General features: G+C 34.2%; 1 protein-coding gene across 5 annotated transcripts in view; it reads right to left on the minus strand.

The window, feature by feature from the left end:
- Positions 1 to 2170: 2170 nt before the first annotated feature.
- DIAPH2 (diaphanous related formin 2) overlaps positions 2171 to 23893 on the minus strand; it is a 153090-nt gene continuing 131367 nt past the window's right edge. For all 5 annotated transcript variants that reach the window (XM_085230902.1, XM_085230901.1, XM_085230900.1 and 2 more), the window contains one exon: positions 2171 to 6630. In XM_085230902.1, coding sequence (XP_085087028.1) covers positions 6566 to 6630 — 65 coding nt within the window. In that variant the 3' untranslated portion in view covers positions 2171 to 6565. The remainder of the gene's footprint in view (positions 6631 to 23893) is intronic.

Here is a 23893-nt window from a genome sequence, read left to right on the forward strand (position 1 = left end):
ACCTGATTACTTTCTGAAAAAAGAGCATTATCACCCCAGCATAATTTGCCTACCCCCTCTCCTCCAAGTTACCCATTTTTGATTTCAGTGCTCATAGAGAGAATATTTATTGAGACTTAATGAGGCCACGATCACTGACTCCTATAACAACACCACAGCTACCACTAAGCTTTATTCCTAATGGCAACAATATCCCGTGATGAACTTAAAACTGCCAATCAGAGTAAAAGTCACAATCTCAAATATTATCAGTTTGTTTCCAGGCTTTAAAAATCTTAGCAAAACAGCCTATTCACCTGGCAGACTGCTTGGAACAGGGCATGTTCCTCTCCTCCCCCATAAATAACACATTTGCAGACTTCTGTGGTTAAGTAGTCCACAAGGTTAACCTTCATTTCTGAGCACAACTCTGGATAGCAAAAAGCCACGAGGAACAAAATAGATATATTCCAGTGAAAAATAAGAACATTTTCAAATAGTTTTGAATTCCTCATGCTCTCTGAAATAAAAATGATTTTATTGATGTTTCTCCTAAGAAAGAGATGCTATGACTCTTTCAAGATCCATCACAAAGTAGATAAGCTATACAAAACACTGACTGTTGATCTATTTTAAGTACTACTCAAAATTCACTGTCGTTCAAACTATTTGTTCACAGTTCCATCCCTACTTTCTGCCTTTCTAATCTCAGTTCTCTTCATGTCAGTGAATTCAGGCAAAGAAAAAATAATGTATTTTTGTTAGGCTGGCGCAAAAGGCAACATCCCTCACCTGTCAGAAAGGCTCCTTACGTCGGGTACATCATTACATTAACACAACAGCTTTCCATACCCTGTGAATTTAAGCGGACAGAATCCTCTATGGGATTTTTTTTTTTTTTTTTTGTCTTAATCTCAGTTTTGCATTTATACAAAAGGATTAATTATAGCGATGAAGTACTTACAAAGTACTTCAGAGCAAATCTTTTTTGTAATAATGTTATAATGCCCCAAGAATACATTCTTTAAAAATAAATAACTAAATAAACCCAGACAGGCTAATTTAGAGACTGTGACTAAAGGAAATAAAGAAGGGAAGAATAAAGCTCAAAGTTACAAAAGTATCCAGACGTAAGAAAGCAGTCATTCTGTCTAAACGGCAGAGCACCAGAACTTGCAGTCCACATGTGAGCAAGCAACAGGCATATTTACTACTGAGAAAGGTATTCTGGTGCTAGCTAGTTATTTCAGGGCAAATTCTGCCTGATAACCTCCCAGTACGAAAACAAGAGGACAAAAGCAATTCCAGACTCTCATGGAAGTCAAAAGCATTAACCTAAATAGGAGCAGGAATACTGTGTGTACATAACACATCATTACTACGTCTGCTTAATCACGACAATTACAGCATTTCCATTCATAGCCAGGACCTAGAAGTTTTTATTTTACTTCATTTTATTCCCGTAACAAAAGAAATATATTTATAAAATTCTAACTCCAGTTCATTAAAATAAAACCGTGCCTTCAGCCAACCCCTCACTGCATCTTCTCCATGTATAAAAAGATACCGGAGAAGTGTTACATCAGCTTGGCTGATAGCAGAATTTCATTCACTTTGAATATTAAGTTTTTATTTCAGAAACCCAAGATGCTCTGTCCACACTTCTGCACAGTTCAAATCATTACAGTGACATTAATAAGAAAAAGGTGCAACAGTTAGTTTTTAAAGTCAGCCAAGTTTTCTGTTAAGATCATTTTTATAACCAAGCTAAGAAAATAATTTGGAAAACAACCATTGCCGTCCAGCTGTGTTCTCTGTTTTACTGGAATATAGTCACTTAAAATAAATATGGACCCATGTTAATTTCTTTATTGACTCCCTTTTATTGTTACTTTTGTAGAAATAACCTGGTATTACCATGATTTGGTCCTGAAATTGTACATAGGTTATTGGTTATTTTGCTGGAAAAGCTTTTCCTTCATTAAAAAGGCACCTTTCCTCCTCAATTCAAGTCAAATACACTTGACACCTTCGAGAAGAAATCCAGATTTCCAAGTGCCCTAGAGAGCTAAAACCTGCCAGGGAGCAATTTCAGCATGACAGTTCTACACAGCAAAAACACATTCTGAGGTGATGGTTACTCAATAGATAATAGTTATTATGAACAAGTAAAACATTGCACCTAGCAAAATCATGTACATAATCTTTATTACAGTTTTCAGAATACATGGATAAACAATGGCCAGGCTGTAATGTCATCAAATTCCTATTTAAAACATTACATACAAACACAGCGCTGATTAAAAAATAGAAATGCATGAGTTTTGTCACTTTCATTTTTTTTTTTTTGGCATCAAGGAGTCGTATGACTTCTAAAAGGGAAACCAAATGGCGCATGATACTGACTAAACCGTAATCAATTATTGTTCACATTCTGTGGCATATGTATCACCTCAAATAGCACTAAAAGAAGCACTACAAGAACAAATCTTTCTCCTTTAACATTTTTCTTAGGAAATCAGTGGGTGCCTAGTGACAGCTTGCAGAATACACAGGCTTACACGTCTCTTTCTTGCACACAAAAGCAGTATGTGATCTGAAAAAGCTGAGGGATTTGGCTTTAACTGCTTTGATTTTATTTTTATTATTTACATTCTGTGAGACGTGAAGGTTTTGAACAATATTCATATCAAAATGGGTAACATTATGGCACATAAGAGATGAGCTACCTTTACACTGCTTTCTCTCTTAGCATTTTTTATGGTGACCTCTCACCAGTTTGAAGGCAAACATTGAAGTATAATTCAGCCAAGCCTTTGTTTAAAGGATAAGAAGCAATCTATGTAAGTTTGCTTCCACGCAACTATTACCAGCTTTAAATATTTCCTATATTCTCAATATAGGATGTACTAAATTCACCCATCAGAGCATGATTTGCCTGAGGAATGCGAAAGCAAAACACTGCAAAGTTTTCTTAATAAAAGCTATAGGAAGATTTCCAGAGCCAAACCAAAAATGCAGCCAGATTCTCAGCTTAGCAAACCATTTGTACATTGTGGAGTAAATTTGAATTAGGTCATGGATGAACTGTGGTTTGGATAGAAATCATCAAAATATGTTGGTTTGTTTATTTTTTTTTACAGCATTTCTCTGAGGTAGTACATATACCACACATACAAATGCAAAAATATACATATATTCGTAACTGTCTGCATAATATCGAAGGGAACTACGAGAATATTTGCAATTGTCTCCACATTTTCAGAAGAGAATCACTAATTCCAGATAACATTCTCCATATTGATCATGGTTGTTTAAAATCAGAACAAGTTACATAACAGTATTTCTAGGAATGCTTCCTGAAGATGTTTGTCAATGCCCTCTGAGGCACTAAATTTGTTTTGGCTTTAACATCAGTTCAGAATATGGTTAACACAAAACTAACATCACTTATGTGCTGGGAAAAGACATTTGCTCAATCACAAACATACATGACAAATCGTCTTGCACTTTTTCTCAGCAAACTCATCAAACTTGAGCAAAAATGTCTTGTGTCTTTGTGTCTTTACATTTCTGATCAGTACAGCCAGTAGTTTTAAGCAACAGAGATGCATATTCGTATATGATTTAAACCATTCATTCCCATGTCAATTGCAAATTTAGTTTAATTCATAACAAAGGTAAGATTATTTTCCTCTTAAATAAACTAAGAAATGTAAACAGTGTAACATCATAAAAAAAATATCTTCATTATTTCTAACTGGTAAAATGTGAATGCAAACAGATGTGATAGGATACTGTTAACTTAATGTCTCAGAGGACATTTAGTGAAAAATAATTAGCGAGAAATTTATGTATGAAGCCTCCAGCAATTTTCTTTCTGGGATTATTCTGAATACAAATATAGTTTAACTGATATATTTTGTTTTTTTTTTTTTAAATTAGAAAATAAGGCAAGTGCATTTCTGAAAAAGGTGCTACTACTCTACACTTCTAGAGAAACACGTGACAACTCTGAAAATCAGATCAATAATAAAAACATTAAAAATAGCTGCAATTTAATATAGACTGAAAAAACTATCAAAAGACAAAGTGACCAGCATCAATTTCAGAAAATATTTTAGACTTCATAAATACGAGCACCCTATATTTACATAAATTATCCTCTAAACTAGTTTTCCTTTGAAAGACACTTTTGTTCTAACAGATATGTCCATTAAATTATATAAATGTTTCAAATACGAAAAAAATAGTAGTAAAATAGAAGTATTACATGATGATGTTATTTTGGATTTGTTTTTTGCTCAGATTTGGTTCTTGAGAATCTGCAGTCAGCTTTTACAGACCTTTTAAAAAATACAACCATGGAAATGAAAAACTTGTGCACTAATAATTACTGCTACAGTATAAAGATTCTGCTTTGAGCTGTTGAGTTTTCACATATAAAGATATCAATACCTCTAAATCCCAAAATGCTCATTTTAAAATTTGAATTTTAATACACTATTGATTGTAGTACAAATTTATATTGACATTATGCACCTAATCCTTTTAAACTGGCTATGCACATTAAGCACATTTTTATAACTGCAAAATTAATATGGTTGAGTACAAGGTTGATGTTGACCTTACACAAAAACAGAATATAATTCTTTGTATCTCTTATTGAAAGAACTGAGAGACAGAACAGAATCCTGTTGCATGCATATTTTTTTTTTCTGAAGTACCATACAAGACTTTACTTAATTACTAAAAACACAAAAAGCCCCAGTTTAGGTAGAGTATTAGTTGACAGCACACATTTCACTAGGCTTCATTTGCATTCTTGTGTTTAGTGGTGCAGCAATGGGCAAAAACCATATTCTTTGAAGACCATTAAAAAAAAAAAAAGAAAAATCAATACTTGGACAGATAAGGAGCTGTATCTTTTATCTTTTCTTACAGTAACTGTATTTATGAACATAGCTTGAAATTGTAAGCATTTATCCCTACATAGCTGGATAGTCTTTAAAGTATCTTACCAGATAAGCAAAAAGAATCTACTGTACAAAGACGCTTGGCTCAAGCAGTAGTGCAAAATTACACCGCCCCAGTATCAAACGCTCCTCTAGAGCTAGCAGTTTGTGCACAGAAAACAATGTGACCTCCAAATATTCTATAACATTAAAAAAAGAAGTTTCCCATAACCCCAGGCAATACAAGTATTCATACTAATTCATCAATCAGTAATAACTTGAGAATAAGTGCCATCTACTACACTGTATCCTGTTTTTAAAAATACCATACGAGTAGTTCTACTGGAACTCCCACTTAAAATCCTCCATCTCATCCAAATAAGCATCAAGTCTTCAGTACAAATGATGGTGAAGACTGACCTGAACACCAAAACACACTGTACATTCAACTAGAGTCCGGGGAGAAAAGAGAACTGTTAAGTTTCCCCTTGAGTGGCAGAACATAGACAGTGTCAGCTACCGAGCTGACTGCTCACCTGAGGTACTGCAGTGCAGGGGCTGTATACAAAGTAGAATGGGAGAGGTTTCCTAAAAAAATCAGATTGCTGCAATCATTGTTCTCTGCTATATAGTGCTCCAGGTAGAGAACTTATTCTTAGCTGCTAAACCCTCAGAACTAAAATCCACCACAGAGATCCCGCTACATGTTTTACCTGAGAAACAGAGGAAAAACTCAGAGGCAGCTCTGAATAGCTTCATAATGTAGTCCGTATCTAAAAACCTACACAAAGGTATTTTCAGTATAATTAAAATAGGACAATCATTTTCCCCAAATATCTGTATAAAGAATATATAAGTTCATAATTAGAAAATTTCTCTGTATATTCAGTTAAAAACATATTCTGCCCATAGTATCATTTAATTTTGGTGAAATCCTATGCTCTGTTTGATTTATTTTTTTTTTTTTTACTTTTTATTTTTAGCAGTGATAATTTTATAAGATTATACATCATTAAAGTCACCAAAAGTGGAGATATGTGGTATATCCTACATGGAGCCAAACTTGCTGAATCCACCAGGCTTTACATAGAGATACAGATTTCCAGCAACCTCACTGGGGCTATGCATTGCGTTTTTACGGTTACAAAAATGATTCTGTACATCAGTTCACCTCTGAATTTTTTAACATACAATTTTATTACTTTTTTTCTTTCAGGTCCAAACGAGAATTGCAAATGGAATCCACATCTGTATTCTTTCAACAAAGGTCTATTTTCTTAGCCATGTAAAGCACTTTCTAGGAACCCCCAACTCCTTTCATTCAAATTACCAGCTTTAAAAAAAGGAAAGGAAAAAAAGTAAAGAAAAAAAGTAAAGGAAAAAGGAAAAAAAAAAAAAAAAGAACAAAAAAAATAAGACCTTGCTGTTAAACACTGTTTACAGATCTTTGTAGTTGGGGTAATAAGATACAGTATGTGGATTATTTAACAAAAATTACTTAAACATCTTTTGCATTTTGTCAATAACAGTATTCTTTTGTGATCGTTGCCAATTTGGATGATAAACTCTTAAAAATATATCAATGTTATTGTAAATAAAACAATTCACTAAATTCTTTGGCATCAGAAGAATCATAGAGCTGCTCTTGTTCCACTGTGACGAGTACGAGAGTCTTCCAAACCTACTTGTCTGTTATCTGTAATAGAAAGACAGAAAAAACAAATCACTATAGGATTTGAAACACGGATAGTGCAACATCAAGAGGTTTTCCAAACACCTCTGAAAAACATTTCAAATGATATGTAAATAAGTAACCAAAAGATTGGATCAGAAAAGTTTCACACTATAGCTGCCAGACGGAGTTCAAGAGTTCTGCAATCAGCAATAAATTACTTTCTTGATCAGAGAAATCAGGTGATAAAAGCATTAAGAGAATCTTGAAACACTGTCCCCTTGGAAACAGCACACAATTAACAAAATTCTGGGTTAATGCCTCATATTATAAACAATCTATGTGCAGAAATCTCTGGAAAAATACATACCAAGGCCCCAAGACTCTACTGACCAACATGGTAGTGGAAAGCCTATTATAAGATGCTGCAAGTACCAAAGTGCTAGACTATTTGCTATGATTTAGTACTGAGTAAAAAATAGAACAGTCAAATCAGCCATTTCCTAAGCATTTCCTGATTGTACAATGTGAACTTTTAGTATGAAATATTACACAATAATTATTGCAATGAATAATAAATGTCTTTCACAGGAAAAGATGACAATCATAAACTACCAACCACAACTAAGTGCCCCTGCTTAACTTTCTGGAGGTCTCGATCTTTTTCAAATGAGGTCTTGCTGCATAATTTTATTTTTTGGTCACTGTTTATTTTTGTTATAGCCTCTTCTATTCTCTTGTTTTACATCCATATTACTGTTCTTTGTTTGCACCAGTACCAGACCATCATTGCTACAGCATCAGGGCATCCCAGTACATGTCCTGTCTAATGGGTAAAATATATTCTTTGAAAAAGATTTGCTACGTTATAACCTAACCAAGTCAGAAACGGCCTAAGAAAATTAAATGAAGTTCTGGGGTAGTCAGGGATCAGTGAACTATTTCTGGACCACAACAGAGGATACTTGTGAAGACTGCAAAGTGCTCTGCAAAATCAGCCTTCCTTTTCCCTATTCAATAGAAGTGTCTCCAATGCTATAGGGAAAATAAGGCTCCTTTAGCAAGATATTTTGTTCTTTTTATAGTTCTGCCTTGCCTCCTTTTCCTAATGAATTTATCCATGCATAAAGTATTCAAATTACCCTAAGTCAATCTGTTTTGCATGGGAATAAATCTCTACTGGTTGCAGTCACTAGGCACTGGAAATTACGAGCACAGAAATGCTGTCTAAAACCCAAGAAGGAGAGTTACCAATTCACATGTGCTGCTGCTCATCTTTAACAGCAAAGAGTAAAGAGTCCAGTCATAACTGCCCTCAATGGCTGATTTAACTGTTCTGGGAATAAATAATATCTACAACGTACAAAATATTTGAAAAGGTGCTTGAGCATCACTGAACCTGTAATATGAATCTAGTACTATAAGGTAACAAGACCATAATAAGCTTAGTGTATAAATATCTGCCATGCAATAAAAAATACAAATTTTTAGGCAGTGTATTTCAACTTGATGTCATTCAGTGACTTCAACCTTCAGATCTTCTCATTTACACTCTGTATGTGTAACACACTACTATTAAAATCAATTAGTAACACATTTGTTAGCAAGAGGAAAATGTTTTTGCAAAAAAAAATTTGCTCAACAAATATGTTTTCCTTAATGCTTTTGCATTAGTTTTGTTATTAAAAGAGGAGTCTCAATAGCTGCAACAGATTTATTAACTCAGTGGCTTTTTATTGTAATAATGTAACTCCATTACATTAGCAGAAAAATAAATGAGATTTTGCAGAAGTGCAATATTAAGATTAAGTGATTTTTCCATTGTGCTTTCTACTTACTTACTTCGCCAGGTAGCACGTTCGTGCTCTACTAATTATAAACCTAACTTTTTATGAGCAATCAATGCCAGTAATAATATAGACAGTGTACGATCGAACTGCCCAGTCATAAGACTGAGATATCTGATAATAGAGAAAGGCATATTATACAAAACTATATTTTAAAGATATTCAATTAGAATTTGTATTAATAGGTGACAACCACAAAAAGTGCTCTTTACATGCCTTCTATTAAAATTAGGGTACTATAGTAAATATAAATAAGTGTACTGTAAACTGCTGTAACTTGAGCTTGGAACATCATTTGTTTAGTTCATTAGGATTTATTTTTTTTTTTCCTTTCAGTCAAAGTATTAAAACTGTTTTATTAAAAGCTACCAACTCAAACATTTGATTGCATTCAAAATGCTATTTTTCTGGAGACCTTCTGATAATGCTTATCAAAATAGTATTCAAGTTACTACCATATGTAACTTAGATGGTCACCCTGAGATTAACAATAAAAACAAAACAATGCCAACAATCAAACATGACTGGTACTGTTTATTTATTTTGAAAAAACATTTTGAACATTTAGCTGAATGGAAAAGGTGAAGTACCTAAAACTTGTAGAGAAACTGGCTAAAAAAAATAAAAAAATACTAGGGTTTTGAGAAAAGAGTACTACCAAAACTATTTTGCCTTCTTCAAATGCAATGCTCAAAGGACCCTCAAATCTGAACAACACATAAAAAATGTCTTAGTTAATCATATTAATAAATCCCACAGTAGTGGTAAAACGGTGAATTCGAAAGAGGGGTAGCATAGGTCTTTGGGTGCTCAGCTAGCAATTTGTTGGAGGGTACGAGCCTCAGTAAGGAAAATTCTGAAATGTTAACTTATTCAAAAGTCCACTCTACCAATTTGCACGCTCACAGTTGCTACTTTTTTTTTTTATAAATACCTATCACAAGGTGAAAAAAATCATCATATTTGATGATTAAAAAATGTTTAATGTTAAAAGGGGTACCTACTCATGTTGACTTCAGAAAGATCATACAAGGAAGGAACCCAACAATGATTAAAATACTTCAAATTTCTTTTTTTTTTTTTTAAAGAATTTTGACTTTGTAAAGGATGTAGAAATGCATCCTGTAAAGGAATCTGAAAGGCCTCTCTACCTTTGGGAATCAATGAAAGCATTTGCATCAAATATTTATTTATTCATTCATGTAAAATTTTGTTCACTGGGAAATCCAACTGAAACACATCTTGTTTTCATGAGCAGCCCAAGGGAAAACACTCATACAGTTTCTAGTAGTTCAGCAAGCACCACAATGTAACATCGAAATCAATCAGAAGATCAAGGAAGTTCCACGTAAGAACAGAGCAACTACACTATGCTAAAAAGGAGTAGGCAACCCGTTCTGTTTTAAATGGTGAACTATCACAACATGTGACAATTTCAGGGGACAAACAAAGCATCTGTGATATTGATGACATCAGCATTCCTGCTTTAGAAGAAGATGGAAGTTAAAGAAACCTACAGTCATCACTTTGTTCTGAGTAAGATACCTAAATATTTGCTATATCATGTCAAAGATTAACATCTGGACAAATTAGAATCAATTTATATCACTTTATCCTGGCTAGCCTGTAGTTTTCTCCTTCAGCCATCTATTCACAGGGAAATTTAGAGCCAAACTGCAATGCAATTTGATGTAACAGCATATTATCAGTTGCTTTGAAAAGAAACTTATGACAAGAACTTGATTGTTTTCCTTATTCACTGCATTCGTCTTTATCATTTTAGCTTATCAAAAGTGAAAGGTAAATCGTTTTAGAAAAAGCAATTGACAACAAATGACAGAAACAGAATTTGTAAAAAAAAACTTTACGAGCACCTCCGTACCAGCTATAACTATGTTCTCTACATTGTATAGCCTGCATCAATGACATAATTACAGAGTATAAACTAAGGAAAAAAAATACTCAAGGCAATTAAGAGCTTCAAAACTGCTTTCAGTGTCTAGAACAAAATATTTCTGAGAAACAGCACCTCAAGAGAAAATAGCTCTCATAACCTCAATTCTGTTAAGATACTGCCCATCTCTGCGAAATTTGATTTCAAACCTTCAAAATGTGTCTCTCATATTAAAAAAATAAACAGACAAACAAAAAAGCCCCGCTTAGTGAGGAATAGATCAGCAATGGGAGAAATGAAACCAAAACAACACATCAAAAAGCACTCTAAAATAACACTGTCCAAAAGATCTTCCTTGCAAGTGATTAAAGAAAATACAAGCTTTAAAACTGAGTTAAGGGAATGATTTTTTTTAAAAAACATTATTATTACTATTATTATTTTGGACACTTATTTCAACCAGAACAGGTAACACTGTACGAAATTGTGTATGAAAACAAATACTGGCAGTCCAAAACAGCACTTCTTTACATTCTGTATTACAGATAAAATGCTTTAAAATTGAATAACATAAGAAATGTAAATGTTAAACAGCACATGTGATGACATCTCACAGCTCAGCATAATCCAGCTGTAAGCACAATCAACACGGTACGGGAACAGAAAAATAACACTTTTGCAACAGAAGTCTGTGATGCTGACCTTTTGTATCACAATTCCGTCAAACTCATCCTATTTATAGCTGAAAAAAAATCTAGTACATTTAACATTTTTTCTGTAAATGCATCTGTAATTTTTATTTTCAAGTAATGTTTAAAAATAAGATATACTATAGCTTAGCTTGGACCTTAAAGATTACACACACACACACACACACACAAAAAAAGCTTAAGCCCAATAAGCTGAAGTTCCTTAAACCTTTAAATGTTCTATTTAATATTTCAATTTAACTTTGCTTTCTTTGGTAATAGTACCACTTGGGATATGCATTGAAAGTTCTTCTACAAGAGTTGAGATGGAAAAGCCTTAGTTTGAGACAACATATGCCTGCCTCAGGGGTTACAAGACAAATCAATCTATTTTTCTCCTTCCCTCCAAGGGTAATTGGCTTTTAAAATTACAGAGGAAAAAAAGGCCTTCATGTCAGTACAGTGCAGGCACACATACAGCCATTTTCCATTTCTTTTCCAGTTTTAATTCTCAAGTGAGAACTAAGGAAAGGTGGGAAAACAAAGAAAGAGAGGAATGATTGCATCAGGTTGAATATGACTAGTAATAATTAGAACTGTGACCAGCATCTGAGTCTGGAATTTACTGAAACCTACTATGAATAGCTGTCATTTTCCTAGTCAGTATTTTTAACTTCTAACTTGTGATGAAATTTTCTTCAATTTCTGTGGCATCCTGCACCACTGGCGTTCACAGATATTTTGTCACAGCATTCAGCATAAATCACAAAGTTACAATTATTGTTTCATTGCTATTGTAATCTAAGTAATGCTGACTTTTAGTTCACCCTTACAAAATTGCCCCTTACAAGTAGCAATCCCAGCTATGAGCTGCTTACAACCCTCAGGCTGCACTACACACGATCACAAACAGTTTCATACTCAGAATTCAGTTAAATCTACTGCTCCTCATCCCTCTAACTTGACTAATATTAATTGATTCAAAGCAGTGGAACTCATACGATACTCCTCAGATTTTTCTGATTGCTATTAGATGTAATTTATAATGCATTACTCATGAGAATTTCTTACTTGAGCTATGATGTGTGGAAATATTTTTCAGTGCATAATGATGAGCAGTCAGAGCTAACTATAACTGATACACAGAAACAACAAACTGCTGAAAAATTCAAAATAACGTAGTTTTTTGAAAACTACTAAGATTCCCTTGAAGCACAGCACTGAAACTGTACCACTAAACCTTTAATGTGAACTTGCTCACTGGGACTGTGTATACAGGTGTAAAGCAATTATTGGATTTGATATCTGAATGAACTCAGGTTCCCATTAGAGCCTGAATGCTTCAATGACCCTATTATTTTCCTTCCATTGCTCTCAGACCTGATCAACTTAATTATTCTGACTAGTGAAACATTTAGGACATGAATATATGATTTGTTTTAAACCAAATGAGACAACGGAAAGTACTACATAAAGTAATATACAAAACCCCACAGGATAAATGTGATGTGTCAAATCCTGGAAGAAGGTCAAGTCCAAGCAGTAGTAACAAAGAAACAGCAAAGGAGACGCACTGCAATAAAATTAAATTTTTTCCACATATCCTTCCTTGAACTTCTAATTTCTTATCTTTTATTGCATGTAATGTACAGTAAAATAAGTTTAGCTTATGAATTAGAAAGGTAACATATTTCAGAGAGTAAACAACTTAGGTCTCCCTTAGTAAGCAAGAAACCTTAGCTCCCAAATACAGAATGCATCTCCTTTCATGAGTACACACAGACTTTCAGCAGTTGTTCACAAGTAAAAATAGTCTCTTATAAAAAAGATTTTATGTCAGAAATGACAGATTTGTTGATACAAAAGACATTTCCCTATTTCAACTGTACCTGTTATTTTACTGCTAAAAAGAGTGACAGCACAAATGTGTAAACACATTTTGAATAGACTGATATGATGCTGGCAAACCATATTCAAATAATTTAAAAATAAATATTTAAATAATTTAAAATGGCTTCCAAAATTTGATATTCCGAGCTCCCCTATTCACACTACTGTTCTTACAATTTGTATTTGCTTTGAAATTGACCATAACGTTACAAACAGGGCAGAGAAACAAAGACAGTAGTAGGCTCTGAACTTTAAGTATGCGAGCAGACAAAAAGTTAGCATCTTCTCATCTGAATGCATTTGTCCTTAAAAAAAATCAAACTGACATCGAAGTGGTCCCCTCGTCCCTTGCCTCCTTTCACTAATGATACGTAATGGCTGCTGAGCCTGCAATAAACGTGTTTACGTCCAGCTAGATTGCCATCATTTTACAATCTAATCTGATACATTTAAGAAAGAAGAAAGTCATGAGAGACCAACACCAGCTTGTGCTGAAGGCATTTCTTGACATCAGCCTTCACTTTGCACTTCAAATATAAGTATACGATTTGACAAAACGTACAGAGTCATGAGAGAAAGCTCTTCACCTCTTCTCCAAAACTGCCTGATAGAAGTCAATATCTATTCCTTTACAAAGTTACAATCAAAAACTGCCAGATGAAAGTCAAAGGGGAAGCTTGCCAACTATTCCTTACAATTATTTATTAAAGGGCTGCATACGAACACATTTGCCTCAGTAGGATCACTCCCACCCACACTTCTCAGTTTTATCAGTTTGCAGCTTAAATACTGGAAGTTACATCTCCCATGCACAAATGCTTTATTCTTTGCATAGAATATGAAAGCAATGAACTCGAACCTCTCTTTTCTGCAAAGGAATCTCAGAACGAGAGTAACACTCCAATAACACTTTAGTCTTTCCTGCTGTTGCACACAACACGTCACCAATTTTTCCCCTGTACCCACACAATTGACAGCCCTTGTCAAAAGCAAACAATTTGTTTTATATCCTGCAAAAGTCTGCCTCTTTTCTTTTTTATGCATCAGAAACAAATTCTCTTTATAAAAACATAACTCTGCAATAACTTGTAGTCTACATGTAAAATGAAATACTTTAAATAATACAATAAAGGCAGACCATCCATAATTATTTTTTGATTAAATAAAATATCAACATTTTTTATTCATGGATAGGTTAACATTTACAATTCAGCATTTTGCAATATTTAAACAGAACTGAATATGCTATGAGAAAACTTAAAACGACATCACTCCTGTATGACCGGCTGGCACAGGCTGCAGTCATCCGTTCCCATCTGCACCTTCATCATACAACATTAAAAGGCTCCTGTATTAAAGAAGAGCTCTTGTTTGAGCCTGGTAAGAACACCTCATCACTACCTGTTACCTCCTTAGACATAACAATAGAGATTTACTAAACACGTGACTTTTACTATAAATTATTTGCAACAAAGACACGTGCCAATCATGTGAATCAAATTCTTGTTTATTAAAGTAATTCATAAAAATGTTATTTTTATAATTTTAGACTATCAGAAAAATAAATCCATAATCTGGATCTGCTTTGCGATCAAAACTAAACAAAAGCACACATGATACAAAACATACTTGCAAAATCTGCCAATTTATCCCCACCCTATCAGTATATCTGCTTCTGCAAGGACCTCAAAGAATGCACAGTGAAGGTAGCATGCCATTACAGCACATGTACATGTAATTCAGACAGTTCCTAAAACTGATGACTATTTTATGACAGCCTTAATAGTCCATTTACAAATAATATGGGGAAAACAATGCTTAAGTGTACTATCACTGCATATTAGAAAGCAGGTTTAACATTCAGGGCTTTTTAAGACCCTACAACCAAATACTACTTCCCAATGGGTCTGATTAAATTGATAAACGTTTTAAAAAATGAAATTGTATACATTTGGACATAGTTGCTCTAGAAGCAAAACACTCACATACAATACAATAACTTCTTTTCTGAGGTTGAGCTACTGCATTCCAAGATGCAAAACTATAGACCCTTCTTTACTGAACAATGAGCTGTGATAATGCTGATAACCTGTACTATACATTATGAAAAAGCCCCTAAAAATTTTTATCTGTGCTAAAAGCAAGACCAGCTGTGGCTTGACAGACACCAAATAACACATCCCTATTAATAGCAAGCTATGCATGAAGTTCTCAATGCAAGTTCCAGAACTTTCAAATAAATATTTTGCTTCATTTTAAAGAAAAATGAACTATGCAAAGCTAAAAAGAAGTTACGCTACTTCTATTGACTGAGCTTAGAAACCTTCCTCATCCTGCTATTTCTACTGAAGATAGACTCCAGGCCACCAATTAGCAGACAATACTTTCTTAAAACCCACAAGTGTTGCACTCTTCAAACAAAAGAAAAAATGGAAAATTAATTGGCATCTTTCAACTTCTCAACATCAACCAGAGCTGCAGACTTCTGAAAGTATAAACTTTCATGAAATTAGTTACCACTTAGAAAAGGAGCTCTGGAGAAGGCAATGCCAAGGTTAACATCATTTTTGTCATGCAGTGATAAAATTGCAATGTTCCCTACACTAATTTTTTTTTAATATTCTGTTAAATGATTGTATGCTGTCTTCTAAGAACTTTTAGTTGAAATTAACTTAACTAAAACTCAAAGCTAGGTGAGAATGTATGACTCAAATGAGAATATTTCCATGTGTTTTCAATTATTGATTTAGAAATACCTGTATCTAAATGCTGACATTCATAATATGAATAAAAACACTTCTACGTAAATGAATGCTACTATAGTAAAAATGACAGTAACATGCTGACTACATGAGAAAATTATTCTTTCCTTCCTAAATCCAGCCATGAGTAGCACATATCCAAAGAGGAAAAAAGCCATTATATAAGCCTTAAACATTCCACTTGCCTTCTTTATCTGTCGGTTATCTACCTACCTAACCTCAATTAATATAGTAACAAATATCCTAGATCACTTCAGTTACCGCCTTTTGCCCTTTTCCAATTCTCTCATTCTCTCCTGAAGCATGAAAGATCATCATCACATCAAAGTACCTCAAAGGCTGCCCTATGATATTGAATAAATACTAAATGCCTTTTAACAGTACACACCGTTTCCACTCTGTTTACTTTTTGACTTTTTCTCTCAACTGCTGCTTCTAATAAATACCTGCTCTGTAGTTCTTATCAACATTTTGCATTTGTAAGTCTCTTTTGTGAAACTTCAAACTTGTAACAGTTCCCTGCATATGGAATAGCACAACCACTCTACTTGTGAATTTTAACTACATAAAATGAGAGATTAGAAGGTCTTTTCTGTAACACATGCACACAACATAGAAACCAAATCAGTAGATACTAATTTACTCTGTGACCAGCAGAAACAACAGAAAAGGAGCTTCAAAACCATGGTTCATTGTAAGGCATAAGCTTCTTCAAAACATTTGACAGCAAAATTTAGTGGATTATCCAAAGTTTTCCAAAGCTTTTATAAAAATGGAAAAATAATTCAACATTAAGCTCTAGACAACTCACATGGATTGCTCACCCACATCCACCAGTCTGCTGACTTGTGCCATGTAGTCTGGCTTCTCTGCAGTTTTACTGTCCCCTCTTGCTCACTGAGGGACTGTAGGTATTTTTGTTTGAAAAATACACTTTACCAGCTTCACTGAGCAACGAAAACTGTCGCTCTACACTTTTAAGTCTCATTTGGTTACTGCATTGTTTCTGAAAGTTAAATTACTTTCTATCAATCGCTGACAATCCTCCGGTGTTCTCTAACCTCATTGTCAGTTATTAATTTCCTTAATACGTTATCTACTAGCTGCTCTTCCCTGACGTACTAAACTTAAACTATGTTCAAATTCTCTTTTATATAACACTTTGATACAACATTGCAATTCTGCACTGATAACTGAAAATGAGTTGCATACAAAAGTATGAACAGGGGAACTAAGAACTACCAAGCAGACTCAAGAACAGCAAATAACTGCACTTTTTTCGCTCACACAAATCAGAAAAATTAAATTCTAATTAGCAGACAACCATGTATTTCACCTTTTTGTTTAGCTGGTGAACAGCCACAAGATGCTCTAGTCATTTATTTATGCTCCCATCATCACAAATTTGAAGCACAATATGCAATGAAGAGCTGGTAAAATATGTTCTCTCTCCTGATTACATTATGGGAGAAAATGATTCCCCATGACTACTTGCTTGGTTTCAACTGATGAGAACAGAAGGAAAAGTATCATCTCATGCATTTCCTTATTTATTAGTAGGAATGACAAGGTAAGCCTCATTTTGCCTATTGTTTACCTCCATTCTTATCCCGTTTCATTACAGAACATAAAACATAACTATTACGTATACTTCTCAAATTTTTCTGGATTCTTCCATCAACAAAATCTCTGTATCAAATCCACTCTACTTGGCTTTATTTTCATTTTGCAGATAAATTATATGTTTTTTTGCTTGCTTTTCCCATTCTGCATTTTCAGAAAGTGTCAATACAGCCATTCTTACAAAAATTTTGACTGGGATCCACCAATAGGTCCATAGGGAACTATGCCACTCTGGTATCATTAAAAAGGAAGGCAGTCACACTCAGGCTTTTTATCCACCATAACACAGCTGGACTGAGAAATATCCCACTTATTCAGATAATGAACCTTATGTGAATATAAAACTTGAAATATTATATCCATATTCACATCGACTGAATGGGAAGCAGGAATAACACCTTAAACAAAGATGCATAGGGAGATTTTGGAGATAAACTTCTGCTGTTCAAGTTTACCCAGACTGAAAATGCAGAAAAGATTGATAGGGAAGGTTAGCTTTACTGTGTGCAAAGTAGCAGAAGAGGGTCAGAACAGGCTACTGCTGAGTGTGCAGAAAAACGAGCAAGTCATTCAGGGACAAATCTTAAGCATCTCCTGAATGCAGAGAACTTGATTTGTTAATAAAGACAAAAATTGTCTGATAATCCTCCTTTTCATTGCCATGTGGAAGAGATTTTGGTATCCTGTGTGCTGCAAGATGTCTTCTAGCATTGAAAATAATTATTTCCTGTTATAAATCAAAACTTTGCTTTTCAGGTGTACCCCCATCCCCAATCCTTTTGGAACTCTACAGTACAACTCGAGATAAAGTTTTACCACACAAACAAGGAAATGAATTCAGGTGAAAGAAAAAGCCAGGAGCCTCTGCCTGGGGTAGAAGAGAGTAGGAACTTGGCTGCCAGATAAAATGATTAAGAAAATACATCCTTGGTGCCACAAAAATAGGACTAATCTATCAGATGCTTTTTGCCCAAAGCTGGCAATGTCCTCTAGAATTATATTCTGTTGTCTGTAAACAGTTCTAACTACAAGCACCTTCAATTTCATGAGGGATTTTTTTTTTTTTTAAACACTTGAACTAGTTTCATCTTTACAAATAAGAAAGTCAGTGTATTCATGTGAACTTGAGATTCATGATGTACTATCTTCTAACTATCACTTTTTCCTTCCTTGGATTTCCTGATAATTGGAAAGCCAAGGAATTCTGCTTGCTTTTAAAGCCAAACCAATGAAAATCACGAACCATCATCCAAGCAGCAGAGTGCTGGAGATTGCAGAGCTACTTCATTGAATTAAACTTTTATTCAAAGGACATGTTACTTTTTTATTATATTCTCTTGAACTAGACTTTTTTAGATAGCACTTTCTAAAAGACAGAACTGAGACATATCTTTTCTGAATGCTGATAATTTCTATTGATAATCACTTTTCTTGCATATTCTAGGTATTAATGGCAATGATGTAACCTTAAAAGCCTCAAATTTCATTCGTCCTTTAACCTATCCTATCAGCCACATATGATGAATCAAAAAATGAATTTTCAAACTTTCCTACGTAACATTTCAAGAGAAAATAGCAAGGAAAACAACAGTAAATAAAAAATGCCTGCATTTCAGAATAACAACTTGACCTGCAAGTTCAATGGACATCCTGTAACAGCACCCATATGGTACTGTGGCTTAACATCCCTACATGAGCAAAGCTACACCAGAAATACACGAGTTTTACTCAACTGGAAAAAGGAGTGCTATGATATAAAGACTGCTTAAGTATACTTTATTTAGAAGCTTAGTCCAAAGACATACCAAGTAAGAGAGATACATTTAAAAGTAAAGAAGTGATAAAGAAAAAAGTGTGATATGCAGGGTTATAGATCCTTCTTATGAAGAAGCTCTCCAAAAGCTCAATTCTTCTCTAAATTAATAAAGCCAAAACAAGCATGATCTTTACATCATGACTCCAGTGTATGTATGCAGTCAAGACAACAAAAAACTTACAGGAACAAAAACACTGGTAGGAAGTAATAACACTATTTCCACTGTAGGATACAATTAAGGGCAACAGCATAAAGCTATTTCAACTCCCTCAACCCCCAGAGCTGATTAATGTCTAGTAGAATTATTACCTACACATCTAAGCGGCACTGAAAATCTCAGTATCTTTAAAAATTCAAGGTCAAACAGTCAGCTGTTAAGCAAACCACTTAACCTCTGATTTTCTGGGTCTAATCCTGCTAGTTTAGCCAGCAGCCAAGCTCTTTCCTTCCTTCTTTCTGAAAAATAGCTTAATCATCAAGTTTGTTTTTAATTGCATAAAGTCAGACAACTCACCGCCTATAACTGACAAGTGAGGTAACTAAAACTACTAATTAATATCCTACAAAATGTATATGTAATCAATAACACTGATATTGGTCATATCCAAATAAGACACTGTAACAATTGATTCTTGTATCTCCACCCCTCCTGCCTTTGTAAAATTTACTTTCTATATAAAAGCACACTTTGATTCACATCATGTAGTTGCAGTATTTCTCCTTTATGAAACTCTGCATTCATTTTGTCAGGATGCCTTCTCTTGCCTTTTCTGTCAGATGATCTATGAGATAGCCATTCACGCAAACTACAGAAAGGCTCAGGGAGTCGAGCTTGTTTAGCTAAAGGGGGGGATCTAATTGCAACCTGTGACTGCAAAGTGAGGTCTTACTTTTGCGAGGCAAAAACACATTTAAATTCTTCTTGGTTATGTAGAGGGTATAACAAGGGGTAATAGTCAACAACTGCAGCTTAAGCATAGGAGAAAAGAAATCTTCACTACAAATGTAGTGCAACAGTAGAATGAGGTGATCAGGCAGTTGTACAAGATTTGAGGACCTGGCTTGACAGCACAGCTGGCTTCATCTAGTAGGTGACATTTACGCTTCAAAAGTTGGAGGTTGTATTACATGATTTCCCGAAGTCCCTTCTGAATATGTCATCAATTCTTACTTCTCAGCAAGCACATATAAGGGATTCAGAAATAATAAATATTAACACTAGTTATTTTGGGCTCACCATTAGTATTTATATCCATACTCTCAGCAGCTCTAAATATCAAGGCTATGATTTCAGTGCTATTTTTCAAATGGGTAAGTTCTTGTTCTTGTGGGGTTTTTTGTTGTATTTTTTTCCCCCTCTTTGCCAATTTATCATTTCTAATTTATTCAAAGCTTAAGCCAGAATTTTTCTGTGAGACTTCTTCATAAGTAATTATATATAATGAAAATAAATTAACATCTATTATTTATCTTAGTTTCTAAAATAGTTATTATGCGCCCATAGGCTAAAATATATACAGAGAAAGTAAACAAAATTCACAGATATGCTCTGATCCTTCTATTTGGTATACCCAGCAGAGAATAAGTCAGGTCACTTCTGGTCTGTGCATATGAGTTCCTTTGCAAAACTGCCTGGAGGAGCACCACGATGTAGATGCAGTGTGCACATGTGGATCAAGACTCTCAAATACACCATTAAACATCTGCCTATGCTACAGACACAGCCAAAGGGACTTCAGTCAGCACTGTGATGGGGGAAAAAGCCTTCCGTATTATGTAAAAGTAAATAAATAAAAAGCTCTCAAAACTTTTTCCCATCATCTCTGCTAAAAGCACAGAGAGGAAGCTATGCAAGGACAACAACGGAAGGCAAAAAAAAGGGGAAAATGGAGACAAATTAGCTGTCCTTTCTTAATTTGATTATTATGTCTAGAACATGTTTCTAATACGTTCCCAGTTAAGTGGCATTTTATTGGAAGGCAATATCAGGCTATTAAAGTATTTGCTTTAACTTCAGCTTTCTTTTAAAATAAAATTGACCAATTCATCCAGAAACTCACTCTTACAGAGTTCAATTTCTGAAAATAGCTTTACATGCAATCTATGCATGCAGCTAGTGTGATCTTTATTAGAAATTGACTGAGAAGGTGTTCATAAGAACATCCAAGCAGCAATCCCAAACCATGTACATTTTAACCCAGCTGAGAGGAAAAAAAAACACAAAAACAAGTATTAAAATGCAAAGAAGGATTTATGAACTGAATTTATTTTTTTATCTACCAGTCAGTCTGAGTTGAAACATGAATAACCAATTCAACACTGAAATGGTATTCAAATATTTGACTCCAATCCCCTACTGCTTCTAAATTCACTCTGAAGTCAAGATTATTAATTCCTCCTGACAGAAAATCAAGATTTAATGATCATCTAATAGCCCTTAGGAATTACTAAGCAAACTTAGATGATAATTCAAACAAAATAAAATGATTTTATAAATAAAGAAAAATATAATGCAGAATGCTTATTTATGCATTTTCTTTGCAGCAGTAACCAATTTTTTAGAAAATTAGGAGCAAAGGAATGTTTGCTAAGCACGGTTAATGTGTAAGTGAAAAGGGGACCTTTATTTCCTGTAGACATTTTTACACATTATCCTCTGCTTAGATGAAACAGAGGAACAATATACCTTGAAAAGAGCCCATAGTAAGAAAATATATGCAAGAATTTTAACTCAGTGATTTTGTAGCGATAACACTGCTTAGTTAAGAACAGCATCAATTTTAAGATCAAGCTGTCAACTCACCGAGCCACATTGTTTAAATAATGTGCTTTGCAAAATTCTATAGTGAAACTGACTTCAACTTACTAAAACTGATATGCTGTGACTTTTAGGTAATTTTTTTAAGCTTTCAGATCATGACTGCAGGGAAGTAACATTAAAACTAAAAGCAGTGGAAAAATGGAGAGACAAATTTATAGCCTGTGCATCAATTTCTTCTGCCTCAGAGTTTTCTTTGTTGGCAGAAACACTTTACGGCTTTTTGCTCTTCTCCATCAATCACCTCTCCGCTCATACACACATCATCCTGAGATGTCCAGAACCAACAAAGCAGGAATTTCACATTTCAAAAGTCATTAATATTTTATGAAAAACATTAAATTATGAAATCTATTATTTCTAGAATGTCTGTGACTAACCTGTAGTCTGCTCTATTGACAGCACTGTATGTAATGTAAGAAAACATGCAGAAGTAGGGGTGTCTGTACCTACATACACACAAGTACACCTTCACATCTCTTACATTTTTGTTCTGCCAAACAATCTAATTGATTAAAAAAAGTTGATGTTACATATAACTCACTATTAAATGATGCCGAAGTGTCTTTTTTTTCTCCTTCAGACTGTATGCATACATTTTGTTTCTAATGGCAAATTATATTTGACATTTAATTTAAAAAGCGGGTTACCCTAGACCTCTACTACAACAACACCGGTAAAGGAGTGAAGCTTTCAATGGAATAAAACCAATTTTTCTTCTCATTTTAAGATAATTTTAGTCATAAATAATTGAAAACAGTTCAGAATTCATTACTTTTGGTGGTTAATTACAGGACACTTCCAAAAGATGATAATCTAATAAAAAGTATTAATTTTCTCTGCAACATGGTAACAGAATAAATAACATATAATGCAGAACTTGCATTCCATTAGAAATATTAAATGTATACCAACATGCAATCCAGTCTTGTTGCCTCAGCATTATACCTACCAGCACAATCTAGCTATTTATTACAAAAACAGAAGTACGTGGCCAAACACATGGAACTTGGAAAAAAGCTATTCTTATATTGTGCATCTTCCCCTTACTTTGTCACAAATGCAAAATGATTTTATCCAATTATGACTGTGCAATTAGTCCAAAAGTCTTCTTAAGTAGAAATTAATATACTTCCTAACTGCATCGCTTAAGAATGCAGCAGAGCCAAAGCTTTCCCTCTATTCTGTATTTTCCATCTTTTCTTCTTCACAGGAAAAAGAAAGGTGTATATTTAACCAAAATATAATATCTGATTCAGAAAGATTATGAAAATCCTTTTGCAGTCATTGGGTCCAATCCACCTCCAGCTATTTTGCTGCAAAAGAATCCATGACCTCATTCCCCTTTCACAAAGGGTACAGAAGATAAATGAACTCTTTGTCCATGTTCCTGAAAACCAGAAGTGTGAATTAACCTAAACCACCAGTCCCCAAAGCCTGCATCCTTTAGATGGGAAGGTTATCAGTAGGTACACAGTTGATACAATTAAAGCCTTGGGAACATTTGTTTTGTCTGAAGATCTTGAGAATAATTTAAGTGGATTTACCATAGCTGAGTGGGAAGAACTGTCACATACAGGCCATGTAAGAAATTTGCTACGCTGAAGCATACAGCTAATTTTCAATTGCCAGCATTGCACCTGAAGTTAAATTTTCTATTTTGATAACATGTTTTACTTTAGCCTATCATATGGAGTTTCCTAATAATTTCAATTCTGTAGGGCTCAGAAAATTTTTAACTCAGGATATCTTCTCAAGGACATGTGTCCCTGCATAAAGATTGGAGTCTCTGGGTATACTCTAAAGAATTCTTTCATGATATATTGTACCTGACAGTACTTAGCAAGAATGTCACGTATCACAAATATTGGTGAATAATGCACAGTGCAAAGACTGCAAATGTCAGTATAATATTTGAGGTATCACAACACTAACACACAGGATCTGA

The sequence above is a fragment of the Meleagris gallopavo genome, chromosome 9 (genome assembly GCF_905368555.1).
Source record: "Meleagris gallopavo chromosome 9, MGAL_WU_HG_1.1, whole genome shotgun sequence".
Classification (NCBI taxonomy): Eukaryota; Metazoa; Chordata; class Aves; order Galliformes; family Phasianidae; genus Meleagris; species Meleagris gallopavo.